This window comes from Canis lupus, chromosome 9 (assembly GCF_003254725.2).
Source record: "Canis lupus dingo isolate Sandy chromosome 9, ASM325472v2, whole genome shotgun sequence".
Classification (NCBI taxonomy): domain Eukaryota; kingdom Metazoa; phylum Chordata; class Mammalia; order Carnivora; family Canidae; genus Canis; species Canis lupus.
The window spans coordinates 57659080-57687040 of record NC_064251.1 but is presented as its reverse complement, the minus strand read 5'-3'; the positions used below and the strand labels follow the sequence as shown (position 1 = coordinate 57687040).

The 27961-nt window shown below is 43.9% G+C and overlaps 1 protein-coding gene across 1 annotated transcript; it reads left to right on the top strand.

Moving 5' to 3' along the window:
* The first annotated feature begins 1552 nt into the window (after positions 1 to 1552).
* ZBTB34 (zinc finger and BTB domain containing 34) lies at positions 1553 to 27128 on the top strand. Its single transcript, XM_025475179.3, has 2 exons — positions 1553 to 1700; positions 20561 to 27128. The coding sequence occupies exon 2, from the start codon at positions 20571 to 20573 to the stop codon at positions 22083 to 22085; it is 1515 nt and encodes a 504-aa protein (XP_025330964.1). The 5' UTR covers positions 1553 to 1700; positions 20561 to 20570; the 3' UTR covers positions 22086 to 27128.
* Positions 27129 to 27961: the final 833 nt, after the last annotated feature.

Sequence of the window (27961 nt, the reverse complement as noted above, 5' to 3'; positions counted from 1 at the left end):
ACCCAGTGTCCAATGGACAGGTGGCCAGTAACTTTGAGACACATGACAAAAAGGTGAAACACTTAGGAACATTTTAGTCTTTACAGTCCTTAATGACATGCAAATACTGTATTACAGCCAAGAAGACCCCAACTCTTACCAACAAATTTAGCAACAGTTAAAATGACGAGGCCCACAGCTGGTCTGCAGGGAAACAGGAACTCATTCATGTGTGCTTGTGAGTCAGCCCCTTGGTCCAGAGGAAACCTGACATGAGAACGTGCATTCCTGTGCTCCTGGGCTCACTGATCTCACTTTTGGGGACAGATCTCGAGGAAATAGCTCAAGACGAATAGTAATCAGAGAGTGACACTGTCCAGGTGCCTGCAGTTAGGAACCGGTTACCTAAAATTCTGTGTTTGGAATAATCTGTTGCCCTAAGAATTTCCTGTCTGGAGTCAGAGAGATGGGGAACTCATCCCGAGCCTGCCATTTAGCTGTGTGACTTTAGATACATCACGTGACCTCTCTGAGCCTCAGTCCCTTCCTGGATAAAAGGGAGATGATAATTGATTGCTATCCCCTGGGGTTGTGTGTTAAAAGGGGTCATGTCCATAAAGTGTCTACCCAGTGCCCTGCAGATTGTTTAACGAAGGTAAAACTGCCCTTATTGGAAGGTGACTACTTGATAGATCCTGGGGAAAGAGTTCCTGCTTTGTAAAGGATGAAGTAGCATCAGGTAGTATCAGCTTTGTATCTTGAAGAAGAGCTAGTATCCTGACTCCTGGTTTATTTTCATCACAAAGTCAGAAGAAGGAAAATAAACCCCTACCACTACTACGGAGGAATCCACCAAAATGCAAAGGGGGCTAAATCCCCCCGAAGCAGAGAGGAAAATGCTGGCCAAGCTCGCACTCGCAGCCCAGCCGAGTGTCAACACTGGGGGGTGGGGGTGGGGGTGGGGGTGGGGGTGGGGGGTGTCTCCGAGGATCTGGAAATGCACGTTTTTCTGAGGCATACTCTGCGACAGGGGTTTTATAGTTCGGGATTTTTATCTCCTGCTTTAGGGAGGAGCTAATCTGCCCAAGGTCACGCGTTAAGTGACCCGATGTGGCAGGTGCTTCTCCCCACTGCACCCTACCTGCTGCCTTCAGCTGTCCCGCCGGGCGCGGCTCGGTGAGGGGCAGGCGCCCGAAGCGCTGAGGGGTCTCGGGTCTCGGAAGGGGAGAGCTAGGCCGGGGTGGTCGCAGGCACACCCCACCCCCGGCGGTGGCGGGTCGAGGATCCTGCGCTCGCGACTCCTCTCGGGGACACCCGGGGCGCGCCCCGCTGCGGAGCCCTCCTCCCGCCAGCAGGGGGCGCCGACGAGAAGGCGGGCTGGAGGCCTCGGGGCGAGGGCCGCCGCCGCTCCCTGGCGGAGTCCGCACCGAGGCCGCCGCTCGCCCACGTGTCCGCGGCGAGGCTCCGAGGCGCGGCCGGGGCGGGACCCGGGGCCCAGGCCGGGCGACAGGCCAGTCCCGCAGCGCCCCCGCCCCTGTCCGCGCCTGCCCGGAAGCGCTGGCGCCGAGGGGGCGGGCCCGGGAACCGCTTCCGGGGGCGGGGGGCGCGGGCTGGGGCGGCAGCCGGAGCGGCGGGGACGGGCCTGGCGCCGGCGGCGGCGGCGGCGGCGGCGGCGGAGGGGGCGCCGCGGGCGGGCGATGTGAGCGCGGCGCTCTCGGCAGGTGAGGCGCGCCGGTCGGGGGCGGCGGGCGTGGGGCGGCGGGCGTGGGGCGGCGGGGCCGGGGGCAGCCCTCGGCCGCTGTCCGGCTCCCTCTGGGCGCGGCGGGGCGGGCGCCTCCGCGCCTGGTCAGTCCGGCGGGTGGGCGGGCGGCGCGGGCCGGGGCCGGGGCCGGGCGGGGTCGGGAGGCCCCGGCACCTGCTCTGGCCACAGGCGCGCGCCGCGGAGGGGCCAAGAGTGCTCGGCCCCGGGTCCGGGCGCCGCCGGTGGGGCCGCCCCGGGCTCCCCAGCCTCCGCCCCGGGCGTCTCGGGATCCCCTGCTGCCGGGCCCCGCGCCCCCAGCGGCGCTGCCCCCTTTGTACGGGGAGGCTGGGTGGCCGAGTGCCCTGGAGAGCTCGTCCGGGCCGCGGGGTCGGCCCTGCTGGTGGCCGCCGCCGAGCCCCTGCCCCACGCCACCGCCTTCCTCCATCCAGGTAAACAGGCGGCGGCGCGCCCTGCTCGGCCCCGGACGTCTCCATGGTCATCTCGCCCTCGGCCGCTCCTGCCATTACGGAGGGCCGGGCTGGGGTTGGCCTCCGGGGGTAAACGGTGTCTTCCTCGGCTGGGCTTCAGGGCGGCACTAGTCGGGGAGCCGTCTGGAGGCTTTCTGCAAGCTCTTCCACGCTGGGCCTCAGTTTCCCCATCTGATCAGCGAGGGCTTCAGATTCGCTCTCTAAAGACCCTTGCGGGTCTGTCACTCTGTGTGTGTGTCTGAAATTAAGGGCTGTCCCTGATTGCAAAATACTGGGCCGTTCCACTGAAGACTTTTTGCGAATGTGGACTTTTTAGCCACTTAATACACTTGGTTTCAGACAGGCTTTAAGAATGATTCCCAGAAGCTTTTCTAAATCTTACCTTAATTGTATTTCATCCCTTGCTTTTGTCCCTAGGAGTAATCAGTCACATCCCGCTGAGTTTTCGCATGCAGATTTTTTTTTTTTTTTCGTTGTTTATATTTGCCCATTTTCTCTTTGTTCCTTAGTCCAGGCCCTCTTTGCTTCACATCTGGATTATTGCAACAGCTTCTTAGTTGGTCTGTGACTTCAGAAGTCCCCCGCCTCCCCCCTCCTTCCTTTATGCTAATGCCAAACTTAATATAGGAAGTCAAAAAAAGAGTGGAGTGCTTGCTTGATTATTAAATGTCAAGATGCTGTTCCATGTGGTAGGGGAAAGCAATGGAAGACACACAGCCTCCAAGCAGCTTTTACACTGGGTGCTGAGACTTTACCTGTGAAAAGGTAGTTGATTGATGAGACGGGGCTGTGTGCTGTAGAATTAAGAGGAAGGAGAGATGGAGGTCACCAGAGGCTGAGTGGTCAGGGAAGGCTTAGCGAGGAGGTAGGATTTGAGCTGGCTGCTACAGGATGAGTAGGACTCAGATAGGAAAAGAAGAATCAGGCCCAGTGATCCAGTGGAGCTAGTGAATAGACCGGTCTCCTTGTAGAGAAGTGTTCCTATAGGAAAGGGAATAGGACGAAAGATCGATTGGAGCTTGTTCCTGAACGAATTTAACACTAGGCCAAAGTTGAAACTATTCTAAAGGGGGGGGGGGGGTGGTAAGCAGCAGGAGACTAGGGGTGGTTTGTGATAATTTGCAGGAAAGGAAAGGAGTTGGCTTGGAGGCTAGGAGATCAGCTAAGAGGCCATGGCCTTGAGTAGTATCCTCTTGTCTGCCACACTGGGTCCAGCCATTGCCCACCCCCGCTCTTCTTGGTTTGACCCCTCCTCACCTACTTGAACCTATTCCCTGCTTCTCGTTCTCCCATCTGTCCTCTGCAGAAGCAAGTTTATGACCGCCTCTAGGGCTTCGCTCCTGTTGTTCCCCCCTTCTGAAGTGCTGGCCTCCTTTTTCTTCTCTGTGTAAATTCTCCATTTCACTTCCTTCAAGCCCCTGCTGAAGATATACTTCCTCCAGAGGGTGTTCCTTGACTGCCCTACCCCCATGCCTTTGTGGCACTCACAATCTAAAGCTCAGGATTCAGCATGTGTTCCTTGGTTATTGGACTTGTTCTTGTCCCAGCTGGAGTGGGTGTTTTTTTTTTGAGGGCATTGTGTCTTAATACTTCTTGTGGAGCTCTGATGGTATCTAATACAGCAGCCAGATTTTTATAAGAGATATTCAGATACTTCACCTGATATTTGTTGGTACACTTAAAAAAAAAGATTTGATTCTCCTCCTTTTTAAAGGGGGCGTCTGTTATTATCAGCTTTCTCTGTTATATATCACTGATGCCCAATGCTGCCATTCAAAGTGGATGTTTTCGGCTCTCACTCTTAGAGCACCCATAGCGTAAAATGAATCTTTGGAAGATTAAAAAGTTTACTTTTGATTATGAGAGAGAAAAAAGTCACGTAATTCTTCTGTTGGAGACTGTGGGGAAAGAACTGCCACTTTGGAGTCAGGCCTGGGTTTGAATCCCAACAAGGCTACTTACTAGTTCTGTGAACTCGGGCAATTTGTATGAAGTCTCAGAGCCTGTCTCCTCTATAGTGTGGAGATAATAAAATCCATCTCATAGGGTTGCTCTGAGTTTTAAAATGAAAAAAAAATGTATATGAAGGGAGGTAGCAAGAGTTTGCAACTCATATTAACTGCTCAGTACATTTTCATCACCACCACCAGCTCATCAGGTATAAATTTATCAAGGTGGAGAGATGAGATGTGGATTTCTATGTGTCTCTGGATCCTTTCAGCTGAAGCACTTGTTGAAAATGTCCGTATCCTGAATCCAGAATACGATCGTTATGTTTTCTTTCCATTCGTTTTCACGTTACTTTAAATTCTGCTTCATGTTTTTCAAATTTCTTAATTATGTCCATTTAGTGTTTTATAGCTGACTGCTGAATTTAGCTTAGTGAAGGTCATCAACTGAATGCAGTTTAATATCTAATGGTTATTTTCTGGTTGATATTGATGGCATGGAAAACCTCACAGAAGAAAGTGATTCAAGGTGAGCTTTTCTAACCCTTCTGTCTAAGAGGTAGGATTTGAGGTTCCCAGCCAGGCTCAGGGCCCCAGAAATGCCAGCAGTAAAGCAGAGGAGATGCCACTTCTTGACATTTTTGAGTTCTTGGTCTTAAGAAAGCTTACTCATTCCTTTACCTGAAACCTACCTTTCTCATTTGGGATGAATTCATGAAACCTCCATTTGACCACTTCACAGACAGAGGTAAAGAAATGTTTTCGGACATAGTGGACACCTTGCAAAGAAATGGCTGCAAACTACTCAAAGTACAGCACAGTGTAAACCCTTAACTATCTTTGTGTCGGTGTGATGATACATCCTTAAATGAGAATTTTCTTCTCACTGAAAGTTGATCAGTAGGAGTCCAGCACCAGTGAAAACCCTGCATCTCACCAGTGTGCCTGGATTAAAGTCTTACAGGAGGTAAGAATTCCCACTCAGGACTGACAAATCTAGGTTCAAATCCTGGCTCTGACAGTCATTAGTGACCTTGGGAAAAGTTCTTCATCTCAGTTTGTTTCCTTATCTGTGGAATGGGGATAGTTGCCCTATCTGTGTCAGAGTGTTGTCATGAAGGTTCAGTGAATAGGTAAAGTGCTTACTTAGCATAGAGTTCACAGTAGGAATGTAACTGGTAATCCTTAACATTACAGGTGAGGTTAAAGAGGCCATCCCTGCCCCGCCAGGACAGCTCAGAAGAAGATTCTGATGTTTTTTCATAGACTGGAAGACAAACCCCACTGTCAAACCAAACTGTACTCTCAGAATTAGTGTAACTGAGCAGACTTGGAGAATGTTAACGCCTTGGTAGGAAATCTAACAGTTTGGATAAAAATGTTCTTTCAGGCTCACATGAATTAATGCAGTAAGAACTCTAGACTTGTTTTCTTTTAAATTAGGATGAGTGCTTCATGAATATCCATCACGGAATGCCATTTTATTTATTTTTTTCGTGCATTGGGTTTTAGCAGCACCAGAATGTTTTATGCAGCCCTGGTGTTATTCGGCTGCTGCTTTCTAAAGGATTAGATTGTAATTCATGACAGCTCAAGTTTAGTTTTGATCTAGACCCAGGCAGAAATACCTAGAAAAGTTATTTTTATATAGTTGTTACTGCTGTTACCATGCCTGCTGTCCCTAGTGCTTCCATCTGTGGTCTTTTTCATGACTTTTTGTGTGGAATGGAAATTAGAGATCCTAGGTCTTCAGTGCCTCATAGAGTTGTGGCTCTGGTATCAGCAAGTGACAGAATCCAGCAGGTGCAGCTCTGGGTTTGGAATCGTGAGCATCTTGATTGAGAATAATGGGTACCTCCTGGTGCCTTAAATGACTTCCAGATTTGTAACCTTGATTTCTTTTATTAGAAGTGTCACTGGGTATTTTTAAACGAAGCAGAGCAAATTAGAGTGTTTAATGGGTTAGATGGGAATGAGCCACCTTGCTAGATTGTGCCTGCTGGAAGGGATGGCCCTACACCTATTGGGTCGTCAGCAGGAGGAGTTGAGAGCTGAGGGTGTAGCGATGGTGGCATCTGAGGATTTTGAGCCACCAGCTTGGTTCAGGTTGAGTCAGCTGACATGTGCTGAGAGCCTCTCTCTCTGCCAGACACAATGCTGGGCTCTGGGCACACGGTCCCTGCCCTCAGCTCACTGCCGAGGGTGTGTGCTCAGCAGCACATTGGCGATTGCTTAGATTTTATGCTTGCGCTTCTGTTCGAGTTGTCTTTATGGGGAAACACTTCCAGGGCTTTCCCCAAGAATGTTGTAAAGGGGTTTGCAAGGCCCGAGTGCATGTTTGCCCAGATGGCATTGAAGTGTCCCTTCTTTCATCTTTAGGCTCTCTTCAGAATGGATTAGCAATGCAGGGAGATGTAACTAGTCTCCACTCTGGTTTTCATTGTTCAGTGTCCTTACAGCTTAAAAAAAGGCACAATGCCGAATTTTATTGATGAAATGTTGTGCTAAGTGTGGGTGTTACATTGTTCTTGTGACCATGTCACAGTACCTCTCTTACAGGAGCAGACAGCAGAACTCTGCTGCTCTCAGCTAAGCTTTTTTCTCTCTTCTCTCGCATTTTACCAGATCAGTGCTCGGTACAATCGTTTGATTACTCCCAAATCGGCATCTGATGTTTCTGAACAGCACCCCACACACACACCCGCAACCTCTTACTACCCGTCAGACAGCTCTACACAGGTGCCCAGTGGGCAACCCAGACACCCCTTGTCTGAGGCTGAACTCACTTGCCTCCTAGCATGGATAGCGTCCTGCAGTCTCCAGGTCCTATTGAATCCTTCTTTGGACTCATGTTCAGGTCGGTGGCTGCCAGAATTGATTTGGAGTTTTCTCATCTAGTATTCAAGGCCCTCCACGTTCTGATGGTGGTTCTCCTCTTTGCCCCGTCACCCCTGGAACCTGAGCCCCAGCCACTCCTCCAGACACCACATGTTTCCCTCCTTTATTCCCCGCTCCTGACATTCCTTTCTGTTCTACTTAAAATGCAGAGCCGTGTTTACCTATTACTAACACCAGGAAGCTTTCCTTTGTTCTATTTTGATTTTTAAAAAAATCTCTTTTGGTCAAAAGTGATCAGTCTTGTCATTGCTCCTCATAGTTCTTTGTTTCTGCCTCTCTAAATTGTCTACTTGATACACTCGTTATCCACTTGCAGCCTTTCTCTAGATTGTTTGGTTTACAAAATTATATATTTTTAGGAAGACTCTTACACATATCTTAAAAATACTTTTGGTGAGAATAATACAGCTATGTGGTAGAACATTCAAGAAGTATAAAGTGAAGCCTGTTTCCCTTCCCCCTCCCAGTCCTTAGTCCTCATTCCCAAAGTCACCGACTTTTATAGTTTCATGTGATTCTTTCCAGAGTTGATACAGCAGTGGATATTTATTCTCTCAAGAAAAATACATGAAAAGAATTCCATATATGCATACATATTGTTCCGTATCATGCTGGTTTGGGCTAAATACTAGAACCCTTTTATAATGAAGCATAATTGATCTATCTGTCCTTTCAATGGCTGTGTAGGGTTTCATTGTTGATTTTTGTTGTTTTTTTGAGCGAGTCTCTCTCTCTCTCTCTCTCTCTCTCTCTCTCTTTTTTAAGATTTTATTTATTTATTCATGAGAGATACAGAGAGAAAGAGGCAGAGACACAGGCAGAGGGAGAAGCAAGCTCCCCACAAGGAGCCCGATGTGGGGCTTGATCCTGGACCCCAGGATCACGTCCTGAGCAGAAGGCAGACGCTCAACTGCTGAGCCACCCAGGCGTCCCTGAGCCAGTCTCCTCTTGATGGAATTTTGAAGTTCCCCTTTTCTCTCTCTTTCTCTCTATTTTTTTGCTACAGCAAATAAAAATGCTTAGTGGGCCTCCTCGTTAACATGTGTCCTAACATACTTTTATAAGGGCTATCTATTTGTAGGATCAATTCTTAGCAATTGATGGTGGACCAAATAATAAATGCCTTGTGCTTTTGCATGCTGATTGATCTGACCAGGTTATCCCTCAGGATTACACTTGCCAGTTCTTTTTAAATATGTGCAAATCTGATGGGTCAAAAAAAAAAAGTAAAAAAAAAAAAAAATCTGATGGGTCACAACTGGTGGCTCATTTTTTCTTTCCCTAAATTCACATGTGTTTAGTCATGAATGAAGCTAAACATCTTTTCATGTGTTTTGTTGCTATTTGTCTTTTCTTTTTCTATGAAATGTTAATTCCTTTGCCCCTTCTTCCGTAGGATTTTCTGTGTCATCCCAATCTGATTGATTGGCAATATAAATTAAGGAATTTGGAAAGTAGCCCATTGTCAGATGCATGTGTATTTTTCCTTGGTATGTCATTCACTTCTGGTTTTTGCAAAGGATATTTTTCAGTTCTTTGTTGTCAGATGTCTTCATTTTGCCCTTTGTGGCTTCCGGGATTTCTGTCATGCTTGGAAAGACCTTTATTTCATTATTATAAATAAATTCATCCATACTTTTTTTCAGTTAATTTTTGATGATAATCAAGTCTTATAAAAGTACTGTCATAAGAACATACCAGGACCCTCTTTCCATTCCCTGGTGCTAAGAAATCAGTGAATAGGCAACACCTTTGAAAACTCATGTTGCTTCCCTTACCCGCTCTTTCTTTCCTGTGAGCCTCTGGGGTTGTTTGGTGTGAGGGCAGTCATTACCTTTTCAATCTTTTGCTCAAACTCAGTGGAAGGAGCAGGGTGAAAGGAGGAGCAAAGTATGATTAACTGGTGTATCTGTTCACACCCCTGTCAGGATCAGTCCGGTCTACTAGAGACTGTTACTTTGCTGTCTTTGCAAAGTGACCTTTTTATTCTTAAAGCTCCTTAAGGGGAGCCTGGGTGGCTCAGTCGGTTGAGCATCTGCTTTTAGTCGGGTAGTGGTCCCAGGGTCATGGGATTGAGCCCCGCATAGGCCCTCTGCTCAGCAGCTGTCTGCTTCTCCCTCTTGCTCTGTGATGTCTCTCACTTTCACTTTCCCTCAAATAAATAAAATCTTAAAAAAAAAAAAAAAATAAACCTCCTTTAGGTAAAATGCATTTGTTAGTGAGCTTTGAAACCCTGATTAGGGGTAATTTTCCCATGTTTATTGGATTTCAGAACAGGGTCTTGTCCTGTCCACACACGCATGGGTGTGGTGAGACATTCTGTAGCTTTTTTGGGTGGGATCTTGAAGAGATTTCAAGCAGCTTTGCTAACTAAGCCTCGTTGAGTATGGTCTTGCATCAGATTTTAGTTTTCTTTTCAGAGTATGCATGCATGTTTATCCCTAGGACCCGTCTCCTGACTTCAGGTCTGTGGGTGGAGCATCGCAGGCTGACCTGGACACAGGTTGTACAGTGTGGCCCTCCCCCGTGGCTCGTGCACAGAGTGCCTCATTGTGGCGACCTCCCCCCTTCTCTGGTCACCCGGTCTGCCTTCACTCCCCGGCTTGGGTCCGTGTTCTTCCTGAACCTGCTCCTTCTCTATTCCTCGTGATTCTGGCCTGCCCCTGGTCTGCGCTGGCCTGTTGTTCTCGCTGCTGTCCTCGGTGCTTGATCAGCCCTGGGTCGCAGTCTGCTCTGGCTTTGGAACACCAGTCTCAGTGCTGCTTAGAATTTTGTTGAACTTGGGCTAAAGTAGCATCTGCTCTGTGACTTCCACCTTTAAACACCAAAAAGACCAGTTACTTGAGCCTCAGACTAGTGGTTTCTAATTAATTGAGTCTGTAACATGAAGATAGGTGTTTAAGGAGTTGGAATCAGCCAGGGTCAGCAGCTCGGATGGGGAGAAGTATGCAGATGAAGGGCATACTGTATCTTAGCTGCAGGGCCACCTGGGACCTTTTTTTTTTTTTTTCTGCTCAAAGCCCTTACCTCTCTTGGAGATTCTGATCTAGGAAGAGGCTGCTGTCATAAATTCCTAGAGCTGCCATTGTTCAGTCACAGGGTCATGCATTTGTAATTTTGATGGATATTAATAAAATACCCCTCACTTGGCCTTCTCCATCCCCTTCCTCTTCATAGAAGCAGTAGGAGCCCATGCAGCAATGGGGGAATGTTTACCACTTGTCCCTGTCTCTTTCCCTGGCCACAAGGCTAGAGTAGGAATGTAACCTGGGACAAGCTTTCTTATCCTCAGCTCTTCCTGACTTCTGGTCCTGCTATTCCCCACGGGCAAATTAGACAAGGATCAGGAGTTCTAGTGTAGGAAGTCTAGATGGGCAGATTTTGCACTGGTATTGAGAAAGTTAGCCTCTTGGAATCTCAGTTTCCTCATTTCTAAAATGGGGGGGGGTACCTCCCTCTGTGGGGAGGGCAAGAGGATTCAGAGAAATAATGCATATAAGTCCTTTATGACATGCCTTGCCCATATCAAACATTCAGTCAATATCAGTTATTGATGATGATGGTGATAATAGGCTTTTCCAAGTAAGGGAGAGGTCTAAAGGATGTGGGAGGTGGCAGTGACCCCCTTTTACAGTTGCTGAGGCTAGTGGTAAGGGGTGGCTGGCCACAGGGAAGTGGATGAAGGGGACCAGTGTCAGGACTGCCCACCTCAGAGGTGGTCCTTCCCAGAACCCGCTGAGACCAGTGACAGCAGTGTCATCAGCTGACCTTGGTAGAGGCTGTGTGTGAGGTGAAAGCTGCTTCCAGGGGTGTTCAGATATTCTCCCATTAAAAAAAATTGGCAGAGCAGGAAGTGTATGTGTCCATTGGTTGAGTGAGCAGAAGAACACTGTGAAGAGGTTGAGCAGCTGACAACTTGAACCTTCCAGCAGACCGCTGCAACTACATCCTTACCGTGTATGTTTTTTTAGAGGTATTTCATGTTCTTATCCAGAGTGTAATCTTTACAAACAAACAAACAAACAGAAAAACTCTTAAGTATTAATGGAAAAAAAGTATTAATGGTATTGAAGAAAAATGTCCAGCTGATATATGTGTGTTTTTTAAATTCAAAAATAGCAATGGAAATGTCTGGTTTGGGGATGGCTTCTTGCCTAAGTTAATGTGACAGACCTGTGATCAATCTGCTGAGTTAAAGAGTACTGATTCTGCTGTATTTAGTGAGAGGAATAATCACATTCATTATTGTCTTGCGAAGCAGCTGCAAACTTTGTCTAGATAGAAAACTAATATATAAATCACTTCTCTGCATTATGAATTGAATGAATTTCATTCCCACATCTCTCTGAGTTGGAAGGAATCTATGTTAAGCCTGTATCAAACTGTGAGACTGGGAATCTTATTCATCTTTGAAATCCCTTTGGTTTGTGCATGCAGAAGATTGAAACTGAATGAGTATTTCCTATAAATGTAGAAAATAATTTAAATTCCCAGTCAGTATGCCATTTAGTGATTGCAATTAAATGTAATATTTGCAGCAAATAAGACAAAAGGCTAATTTCCTTAATTTCCAAAGAGCTCTGACAATTCAATAAAAAGTGCAAATAGAGGTAAAGGATATGAACAGGCAATTCAAAGACAAACTTAGACAAATTGCCATTAAATGTGAGAAAAGATGATCAGCCTCACTTATAATTAAATAAAAGCACTTTAAAACCATGAGATGCCATTTTAAACTGATCAGTCTGGCAAAACTGAAAAAGTGTAATGCTGATTATTGGCAGTTCTGAGGGGAACAGAGACTTCATGAGCTGTTGGTGGGGGTAGCTGCTGCCGCCTTTGGGACACAATTGGCATGATCAGTGGAAATGAAACCATGATTCTAGCAAAGTCTTCAGCTTGGAGGAAATACCATGGCTATTTAAATTTTTTCCTGTTTAGGGTATCAATTGGGACCTGGTTAAATAAGTACATTTCTATGGCTGTGGAAAGATTTTAAGGTGTATTAAATACATTAAATAAAAAAGGGGGTGTAGAACAGTTTATGCTGATATGTGTTTGTAATTTTCTCTGAAAGAACACAGAAAACTGGGATCCCTGGGTGGCGCAGCGGTTTGGCGTCTGCCTTTGGCCCAGGGCGCGATCCTGGAGACCCGGGATCGAATCCCACATCGGGCTCCCTGCATGGAGCCTGCTTCTCCCTCTGCCTGTGTCTCTGCCTCTCTCTCTCTCTGTGTGACTATCATGAATAAATAAATAAAATCTAAAAAAAAAAAAAAAAAAAAAAAAAGAACACAGAAAACTCTTACCAGTGATTATCTTTGGGAATAGGAACTGGGGAAGAGCTTTGCTACTCGTTTTTTATTTTCTTTACTAGGATTTAAGTTTGTGTGCATGTATTTTGTTTTAAAGATCAAATTAATGCAACGTTGATCTAAGTTAGGTGTAGGCCCACTGACATTCTGTGCAGAGGAGGAATCAAGACCTTCAAGAAACCAGTGAGTAGCCCATGTTGGGAAATTGCTGATCTAGAGGAGTGGAGGCTCCTGTTTGAACTTGATTGTCTCTTGAAGAGGTTCCGACTTGCTTTACCTCTGGACCGCTAGACCTGATATCAGGTCATTGGGTGTAGAACTTGTGATTCATGATGCCTTTTGCTCCATTCAGCTTGGTAACGTGCCTAGGACTGAAGTTACCTGCAAAATCCCTGTGTGTCAGACTTCTAGAAGCCTCCTGCTCTGGAGTGTTGCTTATTAGCAGCTTCAGGCAGAGGGCTTTGAATCTCATTGTCACGGCCAGAAGGAGGTGTTAATGTAAAGGAGAAGAGAGTGAAGCACTTCCTTTCTCATTTACAGAAAACTGGAATCCCTCTCTTAGGTGTTAATCATGGCCTTTGGTTTTTCTCTCCAGTGATTTTCTTTCAAGTGTAGCTCTCTACTTTTCTTCTGAGAAGATAAAGAGCCATGCAGAGGAGGAGGAAGCCTCACCTCAGAGCTAGTTTCGGTTGGTTGTAGACTATTTCAGAAATGCTTCATTGTTTTTTCTTTTCTACTGGTTTTTGCCCAGAACTCTGCACCTTTCAAAAGCCTAAGCCCACGTTCCTTTTGCCCCTTAATTCCCAAAGCCACTATTTACACACCTTTGTGTCATGCCAGGCAGTATCTGTGTTTCTAGAAGGCAGTCTGGTGTAGTTAGGACCACGACCTCTCCACTCAGACTAAGTTCATCTTTTAAATGTGGGACTTTGGCAGTGTCTTGACTGCTTTTCCTCAGTTTCTTCATCTATAAAATAGGAACAATCGTAGTATTTCCTTCATGGAATTGGTAAAAGGATCAAATTAATATATATGTTTAGCACAGAGTCAGTACTCATTATATGTTGGATTTTATATACATTCAGTGCATGAATTTCCCTCATTTAATCATGATAGCAGTTGTGTTGGGCAGTAGTTCTTTTGAGACCTTTTCTAGGTAGGAAATCAAAGTTAACCAACTTGTCCAAGACCACATGGCTGTTTAAATGTTCATTAGTACTATTATTATCAGGAAGTGGCAGAGCCAGGATTCATGAAGGTAGCTGAGTCTACCTTCAAAGCCAGTTCTCTTTGTTACACCATGCTGTCCCCCTAAAAAAATGTCTGCTACAGCTAACCTTGATTACTGTGGGCCAAACAGCCACTGTACTATTTCCTACTTCTTTTTATTAAGATTGACTGATTGACGGAAAAGGACAAACATTATATGGTCTCATTAATTTGGGGAATATAAAAATTAGTGAAAGGGAATAAGGGAAAGAAGTAAAAATATCAGTGAGGGTGACAAAACATGAGAGACACCTAACTCTGGGAAATGAACAAGAGGTAGTGGAAAGGGAGGTGGACAGGGGGTTGGGATGACTGGGTGATGGGCATTGAGGGGGGCACTTGGCGGGATGAGCACTGGGTGTTATGCTAAATGTAGGCAAATTGAACTCCGATAAAAATTTTTTTAAAAAAAGATTGATTGATTTGAGAGAGGGAGAGAGTGGGCATGTGTGCATGCATGTATACGTGTGTGCTCGGGAAGGGCAGAGGGAGAGGGACAGAGTCCCAAGTAGACTCTTTGTTGAGCCTGAAGGGGGAGGCTTGCTCTCAGGATCCAAAACCAAGAGTTGGATGCTTAACTGACTGCACCCCTAGTGCTTTATAGTTCTGCCTACTTGTATTTTATAACAAGCCACAAGGCAGTGACTGTTATTCCCATTTTCAAGATAAGAAAACTGAGACTTGGAAAGTTTATGAAGTACCTCACCCAAGATTTACAAGTGGAAAGCAGGTGCCATTTCAACCCAGATCTGACTCCAGATTCGTGCCTCTGACAATTTTATTATGATCTTTTCTGACCTTTAAAAAACTGGATGACGGGGGCACCTGGGTGGCTCAGTTGGTTAAGCAGCTAACCCCAGCTCAGGTCATGATCTCCGGTTCCTAGGGTGGAACCCTGCCTTGGGCTTCCTGCTCAGCAGGGAGTCTGCTTTTCTCTCTCCTTCTCATGCTCTTTTTCTCTTTCTCTCTCTCTCAAATAAATAAAATCTTAAACAAAAACTGGGGGTGAAGCATCCTGAATTTTTTTTTAAATGTTACTTATTTTTAATTACATATTCAGATAGTTTAGAAGTGTGTCTAAAAAGATTCATTGAGGGATCCCTGGGTGGCGCAGCGGTTTGGCGCCTGCCTTTGGCCCAGGGCGCGATCCTGGAGACCCGGGATCGAATCCCACGTCTGGCTCCCGGTGCATGGAGCCTGCTTCTCCCTCTGCCTGTGTCTCTGGCTCTGTCTCTCCTTCTCTCTCTCAAGAATAAATAAATAAAAAAAAAAAATTAAAAAAAAAAAAACAAAAAAACAAAAAAAAAATAAAAAGATTCATTGAAAGCTAGTAGGACTTCCAGCTACCTTGGCCCCATCCCAGAGGCAGTAGAGATTATTTGTTTTTGTGCATCATTCCAGAAATAGTCTGCATATTGACACAGCAGTGTGTGTGTGTGTGTTTTCATGGTGCTTTATACAAACAACACGTATACCGTTCTGCACCTCACCCTTTTCCTTCAGCAGTATACCATGGTGATTATATCATGTCAGTATGAAAAGAGCTTCCTTATTTGTTTTTACTGGTTGTATAATGGTCTTAAGTATGGCCGTTCCATAAGTTATTAGCCATGCTCCTCTTGATGAGCATCTAGTTGTTCTGAATCTTTTGTTTTGTCCAGTGCTGTAGTAAATTGCAAGGGCTAAAGTTCCTTGGTCCTAGGGGGACATGCATTTGTAATTTCAGTGGACGTCACTAAAATGCCCTCCAGAGTATTTGCCCATTTTACAACCCACCAGCAGTGTCTGTCAAAGTATCATTTGACAGGGATTTTAAGGTATTTTTTATTTTATTTTATTTTATTTTATTTTATTTATTTTTTTATTTTATTTATTTTTATTTTATTTTATTTTATTTTATTTTATTTTATTTTATTTTATTTTATTTTATTTTATTTTATTTTATTTTATTTTATTTATTTTATTTTCATGAGAGAGAGAGAGAGAGAGAGAGGCAGAGACACAGGCAGAGGGAGAAGCAGGCTCCATGCAGGGAGCCTGATGTAGGACTCGATCCCGGGTCTCCAGGATTAGGCCCTGGGCTGAAGGTGGCTCTAAACTGCTGAGCCACCTGGGCTGCCCATGCCAGCTGGGTTTGAATCTTGCCAGTTTGAGAAAGAATTGTGTCTCGTGTTAATTTTTGTTTGTTTGTTGATGTTTTTAAGCACTTTATGTTTCAAGACCATTTTAATTTCTTTTGAAGCATCTGTTCATAGCCTTTGCCCATTTTTCAATTGTTATATTTGCTTTTATTGATTTGTAAGAGTTTTATATTTCTTTGCCATATATGTTGTATTTCTTGTAACTTTTGTTCATTTGTTGGTCAAAAGCCATTTATTTAGTTGTATCAAAGTTCTTCTGTGGCTAAAACTCTGTTTTTTCCTCTGGTATCTGTCTTTGTGTGCTTAGTAAGACCTTCTCTAGAAGGTATCTTGGTCTGTGGTGGAAAAGGGATCTAACTTTATTATTACATATTCATATTATCCAAGCAGCATCTATTTCAAAAATTCTTCCTTTCTCACTGATTGGAAATGGCCCACAGGGCCCATCCTGGTCTGCCTTCCATCTGCCTTGATGGCCCCCTGAGGCCTGTGTCCTCTGCCTTCCTCATTGTCCCAACTGTACCGGAGTTCTCTAATGCTTCTTTCCTTCCTGCTCAGGCTCTCGTCTCTTGGTGTGTGGCATTCTGTCTGTCTGGAGAACAGGACCATTCTCCTACAGCACCTCCCCACCCTCCATTATAAAAGATCTCCTAGCTCTTGTCATATTTTTTAACAAGAGAATGATAGCCCACCTGAACCCCTAGTGCCTGGCACATAGAAGACCGACTTAGAGGGAATGAATTATGCGGTCATACATTTTGATATCTTTATGTTTGGCTGTTTTTGTTTTTTTTTTTCTAAATTGTCTTTAGTATTTATTCTTCTAGATCTTCACTGTCCAGTGTGGTAGCCACTGGCCACATATGGCTAGTGAACACTTGAAATGTGGTTATTCCAAATTAAGATGTGCTATAAATGTAAAATACACATCAGATTTCAAAGAGTTAGTATGAAAAAAGAATATGAGATGTCTCATTAATAATTTCCTAACGGGGATCCCTGGGTGGCGCAGTGGTTTAGCGCCTGCCTTTGGCCCAGGGCACCATCCTGGAGACCTGAGATCGAATCCCACATCAGGCTCCCGGTGCATGGAGTCTGCTTCTCTCTCTGCCTCTCTCTCTCTCTCTCTCTCTCTGTGACTATCATAAATAAATAAAAATTTAAAAAATAAATAAAGGCTGTGTTTAAAAAAAAATAATTTCCTAACGTTGGGACATGTAGGTGGCGGTCGGTGGTTGAGCATCTGCCTTCAGCTCAGATCGTGATCCTGGGGTCCTAGGATCGAGTCCTGCAACAGGCTCCCCACAGGGAGCCTGCTTTTCCCTCTGCCTATGTCTCTGCTTTAGTCAGTGTCTCTCATGAATAAATAAATAAAAATCTTTAAAATAAAAAAAATTATAATAAAATAACTTTCTAACATTGATTATATGTTGATAATGTTTTAAATAGGTTAAGTAAAAATGTATAAAATTTTAATTTTTTGTTATTAAACAATGCAGCTGCTAGAAAACATTACACATATGGTTGGTGCTATATTTCTGTTGGACAGCAGCATTCTAGATGAATTTCAAAATCATTTTGTGAACTTACTAAGTACTTCATTGGGTTGCATTATAGTCATAACTTAATTTGGAGGGAGAGTGTCCACAGTTTATCGGATCTTTCAGAAGTGTAATATGTATCTTCACTTATACATGGTTTTGTCCTTATAAAGTGTTAGTTTTCTTCTTGTAGATCCTATTTTTTTTTTAATCCTCCTGGTATTTATAGCTTCTGTTACTGTTGTCGGTTGTACTTGTCGTTATCTTACCTAACTGGTTTTTTATGTACAATAATTTTTGAAATGCTCCATTTGCTAGTTCCTGCTTCTAAACAGATTTGTTCCAGTGAGTACCTTGTGTTTTCTGTGTAAATAATCCTATCTGCCTTGAATAGTAATTTTACCTCCTCTCTTCTAATGGCTCTGTGTCTTAATTTTCTCTTGTCTGTGGCTTTGGCTAGAACTTCCAGAACAATGTTAAGTAAGAGAAGAGATGGGGAGACAACCTGTGTCCTCCCGGGGACTAAATGGGAATGCCACTATGAAAGTATTTACCAGAGTACGCACCAGGGAACACTAATTCTTGGGAATATTTACATGTGTACCTTGAGAGAAGAGTTACATGCTTAAATGAGTGTGCAAACAGCTGAGTTAAATAGAATTCTTGTTTGCAGGACTTTTCAGGTGGGTTATTATGCTAATATATTGTTTAATCTCTAGGAGGTTGGGATATTGAGTCTAGTGCATGGGCTTGTGTGCTACTAAATACAGTTTGGGAAATGCAGATACAATGTTTCCTTTCTAAGGATGATGTTGCCATTGATTTGCAGTAGGTACTGTTTATTATATTAAGAAAATATTCTCTTCCTATTTTTCTCTTACTTTGAAAAGGCATTTCACTTTCTAAAATCCACATTTGGTGTAGTTTTGATTTGGCCATATGGTTTTTCTCCTTTGATTTACTGCTGTGGCAGATTATATTTATATATTTCCTAACATGTAGCCATCCTTACATTTGGTCACAGTATATTATTCTTTTAATAGGTTATATTTCCTAGTACTTCCTTCAGGACTTTAAAATATATTTACTTAGGTAAAGTTGGCATTCGTCTTCTTTATCCTGTTCGCCATCTTCTGGTATCAGATTTAGGCCATATAAATTGAGATGCTTTAAATTTTTTTTTTTTTAAGATGCCTTAAATGTTTTAACATGCATCTAAAACAGTGTGAACGGCCTGAAGATCACTTATGCTTTGGCACTTCTGTTTTTTATTTAATTCTGCCAATTTATGTTATTCTAAAAATATGTCCATTCCATACAGATTTCAAATTGATTTCAGTCATAAATCTAGGATAAATAAGGGCACAGTATTCCTCCTTAACTAAAATGTTTTAACTCAAATTCTGACATGATAAAAAAAATTCTGGTGTAATCTAGTCACACTAACTGGTTGATCCTTTGCTACAAGAGTCAGATATATTTATTTATTTTATTTTTTTATTTTTAAAAGATTTTATTTATTTATTCATGACACAGAGAGAGAGAGACAGGCAGAGGGAGAAGCAGGCTCCGTGCAGGAGCCCCACGTGGGACTCAATCCCGGGTCTCCAGGATCACACCCCGGGCTGAAGGCGGCGCTAAACCGCTGGGCCACTGGGGCTGCTCAAGAGTCAGATTTAATTGCACGTTGTTGTGTCTTATAATTTTAAAAATTTTCTCTGCGATTATGCTGTTCTATATTAATAACTTTTTGCTTTCTTTGGGTTTGATTGTTTCTTTTCTGACCTCTTCGATGATTTCATTTATTTTTATACTTTGTTGTTTAATAATAAAAACATCTAAAGCACTGACTTACCCTGTTAAAATTTGTTGTTTCAAAATCCTCAATATTTCGAAAAATTTCAAATATATAGAAAAGTTAGATTTTACAGTAAACACCTGAATACACCCATCATACACACTATGCTTGTTAACACATTACTATGTTTGCTTTATCACCTATCTGTTCATCTCTTTTTTTGGATTCATTCTCAAGTAAGTTGAAGATATAAGTAAACTTTACTCCTAAGCCCTTCTTGCTACAGATTTGATATGAGTTTTTTCTTTCTCTCTCTCTCTCTCTCTCTCTCTCTTTCTTCTTTCTTTCTTTCTTTCTTTCTTTCTTTCTTTCTTTCTTCTTTCTTTCTTCTTCTTTCTTTCTTTCTCTCATTTTATTTATTTGAGAGAGAGAGAACAAGTTGGGGGGGAGGAGCAGAGGGAGAGGGAGAAACATTCCCCACTGAGCAGGGAGCCCAATGTGGGGCTCAATCCTGGACTCCAGGATCTTGACTTGAGCTGAAGGCAGATGCTTAAACAACCGAGCCACCCAGGCACCCCAGAGTTTTCTTTTTTACTAAATAGTTTTATTCCTTTTTGACTTTCTCTTTGATTCTGTGCTTATTCAGAAGGTGCTTAAATTTCTCTTGGTTGCATTTTAAGCACTAAAATATAATTGTTAGATCTGATTTTGTTGTGTTTTGGTTAGAGTGCAGCCTGGGCTGTATACCCTTTCTGGGTTGTGAGTGCTTCAGTGCTGTGGGTTCTTGGCAAGGGCTGCCGGCCTTTCCTAGGTATGCCCAGGCTATGAGCACTGGTGAATGGTGATATGTCCATCACTCTAAGACTCTTTGCTGGAAGAGTCAGCTGCCTACCCAAAAGGATATAAAGGTGTACAGAACCGAAGGGGGAAAAATGCACATCAGGACAGCAACTCAGATTCTAAACTAAAGAGTTTAGCTCCATTAGCACAGTGCGTCCAGTGTGCTCTCTGCTTGAAAAACACCAATTGGAAACCTACAAGTAAGGCAGAACAATTTTTAGATGAGTTTGCGTATTTTTTTTTACAAAGTACTCCAAATCCTCAGCAGTAAGTGAAATATCAGGGAAATACGTTTCCTAAAAGGATACCAGATTCTCAGTGAGCTGAAAAGGCCCTACTATATAATGTTATGATTTTGATAAAGATGAATGTTAGGCCATTGGGGCTCTAGGCTGATTGATTTTTAGGTTATCTGACTTTAGGTGAATTAACCAAGACGTGAAAGACTGAAAATGAGTAAGAGGGAGAACGCTCAGGTTGACCCTCGGAGGTGAGCGCAGTAGCTGCAGTGGTGGTGGTGGTGTTTTTGCGAGCTTGTGTTTATGCCACTTGTACTTGGTGAGGAGTCACTGGTGAATTATGAAACTCTCTCTTTCTGCAGATTACGCTTCATGTCAGTAGAAATGGACAGCAGCAGTTTTATTCAGTTTGATGTGCCCGAGTACAGCAGCACTGTTCTGAGCCAGCTAAACGAACTCCGCCTGCAAGGAAAACTATGTGACATCATTGTCCACATTCAGGGTCAGCCATTCCGAGCCCACAAAGCAGTCCTCGCTGCCAGCTCCCCCTATTTCCGGGACCATTCAGCATTAAGTACCATGAGTGGCTTGTCAATATCCGTGATTAAAAATCCCAATGTGTTTGAGCAGTTGCTTTCATTTTGTTACACTGGAAGAATGTCCTTGCAGCTGAAGGATGTTGTCAGTTTTCTGACTGCAGCCAGCTTTCTTCAGATGCAGTGTGTCATTGACAAGTGCACGCAGATCCTGGAGAGCATACATTCAAAAATCAGTGTTGGAGATGTTGATTCTGTTACTGTTGGTGCTGAGGAGGCAACAGAGAGCCGTAATGGAGTTAAGGACAGCAGCTTCTTTGCCAACCCTGTTGAGATCTCGCCCCCATATTGCTCTCAGGGTCGGCAGCCCACCACGAGCAGTGATCTTCGGATGGAGACGACGCCCAGCAAAGCTTTGCGCAGCCGCCTCCAGGAGGAAGGGCACTCAGACCGAGGGAGCAGTGGGAGCGTGTCCGAGTATGAGATTCAGATAGAGGGGGACCACGAGCAAGGAGACCTACTGGTGAGGGAGAGCCAGATCACAGAGGTGAAGGTGAAGATGGAGAAGTCCGACCGGCCCAGCTGTTCTGACAGCTCCTCCCTGGGGGATGACGGGTACCACACAGAGATGGTGGACGGAGAGCAAGTTGTAGCAGTGAATGTGGGGTCCTATGGTTCTGTGCTCCAGCATGCATACTCCTATTCCCAAGCGGCCTCGCAGCCAACTGGTGTGTCCGAAGCTTTTGGAAGTTTGAGTAACTCCAGCCCGTCCAGATCCATGCTGAGCTGTTTTCGAGGAGGCCGCGCTCGCCAGAAGCGAGCTTTGTCTGTCCATCTGCACAGTGATCTGCAGGGCTTGGTGCAGGGTTCTGATAGCGAAGCGATGATGAATAACCCCGGGTATGAGAGCAGCCCCCGGGAGAGGAGTGCAAGAGGGCACTGGTACCCGTACAACGAGAGGTTGATCTGTATTTACTGTGGAAAGTCCTTCAACCAGAAAGGAAGCCTAGACAGGCACATGCGGCTCCATATGGGAATCACCCCCTTTGTGTGCAAGTTCTGTGGGAAGAAGTACACACGCAAGGACCAACTGGAGTACCACATCCGGGGCCACACCGATGACAAACCATTCCGCTGTGAGATCTGCGGCAAGTGCTTTCCATTCCAAGGTACCCTTAACCAGCACCTGCGGAAAAACCATCCCGGCGTAGCTGAAGTCAGGAGTCGCATCGAGTCCCCTGAGAGAACAGATGTGTACATGGAACAGAAACTAGAAAATGATGCGTCGGCCTCAGAGATGGCCCTAGATTCCCGGATGGAAATACACACAGTGTCCGATGCTCCTGATTAAGATGGTAACGAAATGCACCCAAACAAAGCACATTAATCAATGCATATTTGTGATTTGCTTTGTTGTAATCTTTGGTTTTCCCAACCATCTGGAAATCTCTCGGTCTCTTGGCAGTTTTTCTAAGGTTTCTGGAAGGAACACTTCTTTGTGTTTATCCTTTCCCCTGCCCTCCCTCTCCCAAGGAGCTCAAAGCATGAAGGGCAATGTATCCAGGGAAAACACAGGCTGACAGTATTCCTCTTTGGCTGAACTCTTAATCCAAAATCTGCCAGTGATTTAGCTCTGCCAACTGGTTGACCCTACATTCTCTGCCAAGAGGCATACTCTCTCGATGTGCGCACTGGCAACAGTGCATTTCCACGGAGAGGGACTAGGATGCCGTCAGCTGATACAAATGGGTAACCTTTTCTAATTTAAAATTACTTTTAGGGGGTAGTTAGACAATTTATATATATATATAATAAAGCGATTATTATATATATAGTATATATACATTCTCAAATTTGATTTTATTCTGGTTGAGGTGAATGTAAGAGGAATATATAATTTAATACAATGTGAACAGGGCTTTTGACTCTGTCTCGTCCCTACCCGATGTTAGGGATTTGTCCCTTTATTTCCCCTAACAAAAGAATGTTAATAGGTTTTCATATATATTAATCATTGTGTCCAAAAGCAAGCAAAGCAAATCACAGTGTTCGTAGCTCTGCTTCATAACAAGTACATAAACCAAATGCCATAAAATGTATTCAACTCTAGTTGGAAACCGTTTGGAATTTTTGTTCGTTGTCCAGTCAGTAAGCTGGATGACCCGTGGTGCTGACCTTTTTACATATTGTAGTGTTATATTAGCCAACCCCAAAGGAGCAGTGGTTTTCAATGTTTTTACTGGCCTACGAATCTACCTTCATTCCGTACTGTAGAAACATACATACCAGGTAACTAAATCGAATCACTCTACCATGAGTTAGTACTCGCACTAAGGGAAAGGGATTTGTAGTTCCGTCTACAAAATTCTCCAAGCAGTGTTGTGGGTTGTTTCTTTCTCTCTCTCTCTCTCTCTCTCTCTCTCTCTCTCTTTCTCTCTTTTTCAAACAGCTAGTTCAGGTGCACAGCAACTTTTTCTATGTGCAGTTCCCAGGGAAACTGCAGAACTTGGAATTTGTACTTTTTGTAAAGATATACTCTATGGGAATTGCAAGCAATATATCTTAGTATTGTGTGTGCTAACGAGAGCCTCAGTGGCTCCCCCACTCTCAGTGTTTCCTGCTTAAAGAAACCAACAGTCAAAAGGCCCTCTAAGATACTCTGTGTGTCACCAAATCTGTGTGTGTCACCATTTTTTTGGTCACGTGGTGCTATTTTTATGTTCCATATCTTTTAGGTCAGTATAGTTGTAGAAAATGTGAAATCTAATGGTAATAGTGATTTACAATTTTTTTTCCTCTCTTGCGTTATAGCTTGAAAAGAGACCTCAAAAGCATGTGCTGGCAAACACATTACTGTATGAAAACATACCTGAGTCCTATTTGAATAATGTTTTATTAGTACTTTAGGACATGTCTTCAGTTCTCTATTTTGTTTACCCGTGTGCTTCTAGTAAACAAAAACGGGCTTTACGAGATGGCTCTGGTACTGTATACTCTGACACAGGGAATTCGTAAGCAATTGGATGATGAGTTTGTGCTGCAGGGCTCCCCACAGGATGTCAGCACTCCAGACTCTACTTGAGAATCTCGACTCTGCAATTTGCAGCTAGTATGTCTCCACAGGGGAACAGCACAAACACCAAAAAGAAAAACAGACACAAAAAGACCCACCTCAGAGGCTAGGAGTTATAAGAATACAAAAACAGACGTTTGCTGGTTTTCCATGCTTTTTTGGCTCTTAAAATACCAAGAATGGTGGGGGTCTGGGGTGGGGGCAGGGTGTTTTGGGGGAGGATTTTGCTTTGTTTTGTTATTTTGAGAAAAGAAAATCATTCAGGCCCTTGTGTGTGATAGCCCCCGGGGGTAGTAGCTGTGCGGTAGCATCTCTTTAGCACACAGGATCTATCTGTTCACGTGTGAACTGCTGCGCTACACATCAGTGTTACTACGTACAGATTACACTCTAATCCTGCTGCTCCCGAGGAGCAGCTTTTTGCTAAATCGGGTATATAAGTATGCCTTCTCCTGTCAAACTGCCTAAGTAAGGGGTGCGTTCTCTCCCTGAAGCACTTGCTCAACTCCTGTCAAAGCCGCGTGCCTCAAGGGGAGGCTGGACCCCAAGTGTTTACCCACTTAAATATGTTCTGGGGTTTCAGGTAAATGTTTGTAATTTTTTTTCTTTACATGAAAAAGTTTGGTTTTGATTTTTCTTTTGAAGAATTAAATGCAAAAAATTTGTGTGGTGATACAAATTAAGTTTGTGACAAGAAATGCCCAAATCAAGGACATGCGAGGTCAGGCTCAGGGAAGGAACCTCCTTTTTCACTCAGGCTTGGAGGCTTCTGAGAGGTCTCCAGAGCATTCTGTGATAGATGAGACAAGTCAGGAGGAGAGAGCACTTGGGGCAGGTACCTCGAATATCCTGGTTCTTGTCACCGTGTCAGTTTTAACCTTATTTACATGGAGTTCTTTGTATTTGTCAATTTGTTTAACTGGTTTGAGTTTACCAAAGAGTGACTTATCCAAAATTGTCTTTGACAAAAATATACATTGCTTTGATTGTACAGTTCAGGTTCAAACATTGTAATGGGACTGTTAAAGGGGCAGAAAATTGATTGAGTTTCTCTCTAATAACCATGATTCCACATTGGCAAGTTCCACTTGCCTCCCATTCATGTTGCTAACACTTTACCCTTTCCACTGCTAGCAGTGTTAAGAATGAATTCTCAAGCCATAACCCAGTACTGTAAGGTTCCACAGGGCTTCGAGGAGGCAGCGCGTAGGCCAGCGCAGAGCTGGACGGCCTCTCTGAGTGAGCACACCGTCGTGCTTCTCAGGGTGCGTGGCGGGTGAAAGGTTAACTCCATTCAGATCGGGCAGCAGCAATTAATTGTGCCTTGTCACATGAGGATGTGCCAGGAGGATTAACATGGCCACAGAACAGAAACATTCTCTCCCTAAAGGTCCCTTCACGTCTCCGCAGACGAAGTACGCTGTGTAACTCCTTAGAGCAAGTCTTTTTGGAAAGCAAAGTCCCTATCTCTGTACAGTTTTAGGTTAGATGTTTCATTTATAACAAATGCAAAAGTCAATTAAGATAGAAGTGATATGTGAAGAAATCTTTTACGGCAGAACATATCCTGAATTCATATAGGTCTGTTCATAATTGAGTCTCTTCTTGAGCTACCTTTTCCAATACGTAGACAATGTGAAGACAGTGACGGCGTCCTTTCCTCTGGGTGTTTCACCTGTTACTACAAACTGTGAAAACAGAGAATTTTATACTTTTACTAATGTTTGTGGTTTTAAACAGTTATTTTCATTCTAATCCGTTCTCTCCCCTCTAATTTCTACTAAAGCTGTAAATACATTTAGAAATTATATTTGTAAATACAGCATATGAAGACAAGTTAATTTTTTTGGTCAGTGGAAAGCCTCCCAATTGGCTCTGCCTTTGTAGTTTTGTTTTTTTGGTTCGTTTGCGTGTGTGTGTGCGTGCGTGCGTGTGTGTGTGTATGCATGTTTAACAGCAGAAAGGATACTGTCGGTTCACTGTTAAGCAGAATATACTGTAGAACTAAATTGATAATTTTCCAGCTTCCAGAGCATGAGTAGATGTCTTTTCTCATGATAGCAGTTATAACCAAGTCTTTGTTTTTCCCTTAGCCCAGACCATAGGCCTGCATATTTTTGCGTGTGTTTTTGTTTTTACTTTTATTTTTCCAGCCTAGACTCTAGGAAGAACCTGCAGGAACACAAAACAAGGGCTGGGGTGGGGGGGTGGGGGGTGGGAATCATCTACGTGAATGAGCTTTACTTTAAAGAAATCAATGTATTTTATTTTAACAACTTTTTCTATTAGTTACTGTGATTTTTGTTGTTGTCTATGTTATTGTTAAATTCTGTAATGGTTTCCTGTGAAGCCTCCACTGAAAGGGACTCAAATATGCAACACCTAAACTATTTTCCAAGGGCACATGCCCCTTGAATGGTGCTTCTAGACTGGTCAGGGTTATTTATTAAATTTTATATATGAAAGTATTGGGGAATTATGTAAATTCTTTATATGAAACTAGTTCATAAATCATAGATTTCATATTACTCAGTGCAACTGAACTGAAGGTTCAGAAGAGTCATTCACATTGTTCCAAATTTGTAATGGTTGTCACACGTCACGTATGTCTTCTTCAGTAAGTGCCAGAGTGTTTCCACTGTTTCTGCCCAGTGCTCGACTTCTTGGCCCGGAAGAGGACCTTGTTTTCCCTGGTTCCCCTCTGGGCCTGGCACAGACAGGGCTACTGTAGTTCTTGATCAAGTCCTGGAGGAGCCCTGCCGCAGATTCAGTAACCAGACCTCTTGCTGCCCCTCAGTGACAAGTATGCTGTGAATTCAACCTTTGGACTTGCTGCCCAAGCCTTTGGTTGCTGCCCTGACTATAGTAAGAGGTAAACTTACCTGGTTTCTTTGAGAATGACCATTTTCCTAATGTGAAAACCATCTCTCTCACCACTTTTATTAGTAGGGCTAACATTTTTTTCCGTTATAAATGGTTGAGCAATTTGAATGACTTAACACAGTGTCATTATCTTGCAATATAAACTGGTAACCTCACAAGCCCACACTTCATCACCATATGAAGTAAATGAAGCTAGCTAAGCGGATGCTGTATCAACTAGTAACTTGCCATTAAGGATTATTTTATAGCATGAATTTAAGACTATTTATTCAAATGATATTTTACTCTTGTATTCATTTTGTTTTAGATTTGTGACATGAATATTTCAGTGCTGCTTAATTTTGTTCTGAATTCTTGTTTCTTGCTTGTAAATGGCTTTTTTATGGTATAAAGTCAATGGAAATTGCTGTTTGTAAATAAAAATGCTGCTAGAGCAAATGTGCTATGGCTTCCCTCTGTGTTTGCCCCCCTGGCCTCTGTGAGCTCCACTGGCTCTACAGAGGTCTGCCGTGTCATAATTTCTGTAACCGCTGCTTTTGAGAGGTGAGGATTTCATAAGAAGCCCTTGTGCCACCATGGTGCTGGGAAGGCGAGAAAGAAGCAGGTGTATTTCCATATACCTCTCTCTACTGTGGCGAAGACCGATTGTCAGGGACTCCCGTGTGCTGCCATTCTCCCCTAGAATGAATCGCTGGTGACCCAGGTCCTCACTGGCCTGCAGAAGCACCCCCCTTGGGTCCCTTGAATGTGCCGTGTTCACACCTGCCACAAAGCACAGAGCCGTACGCTGCATTGTGTCTGCCATCTCCAACTGTCTTCTCCCCATTAGCCAGTTAACTTGACTTCAGACTTCAGCGGAGGCCTTTTCTGCCTGGGAGCCCTTGCCTACAGCAGCAGCAGGTCCCTTTACCCAACGCGTATTTCAGTTGGTAGTTGTATACTGATGAGTGGGATTCTTTGGTCAATGTGTCTCCCTCTATCCTGTAAGCTTCTTAACAGCAGGGATCCAGGACTGTCTCCCTCACCTGTATATCCTTAGCACAAGACCTGGCACTGCACCAGTAAGGATTTAACGAATGAGCAAATGCATGTATTCTGGGAGGTTTGAGCAGGGCATCGTGGCTGGGAAACAGGCTGGGATTAAATTTGGCTCCTAGTCTGCTGGAGCTGCCTCGCTCCTTGCTACTTTACTGTAAAACAAGGCCTCCCTTCTCAGCAGGGCTCCTCTTCCATCAGGTGGGCAGTGAGATGGCCCTCAGTGTGAAAGCTCC

Bases quoted from the DNA above. Each gene is read 5' to 3' on its own strand.
- ZBTB34 (XM_025475179.3), top strand. From the start codon at position 20,571: ATGTCAGTAGAAATGGACAGCAGCAGTTTTATTCAGTTTGATGTGCCC.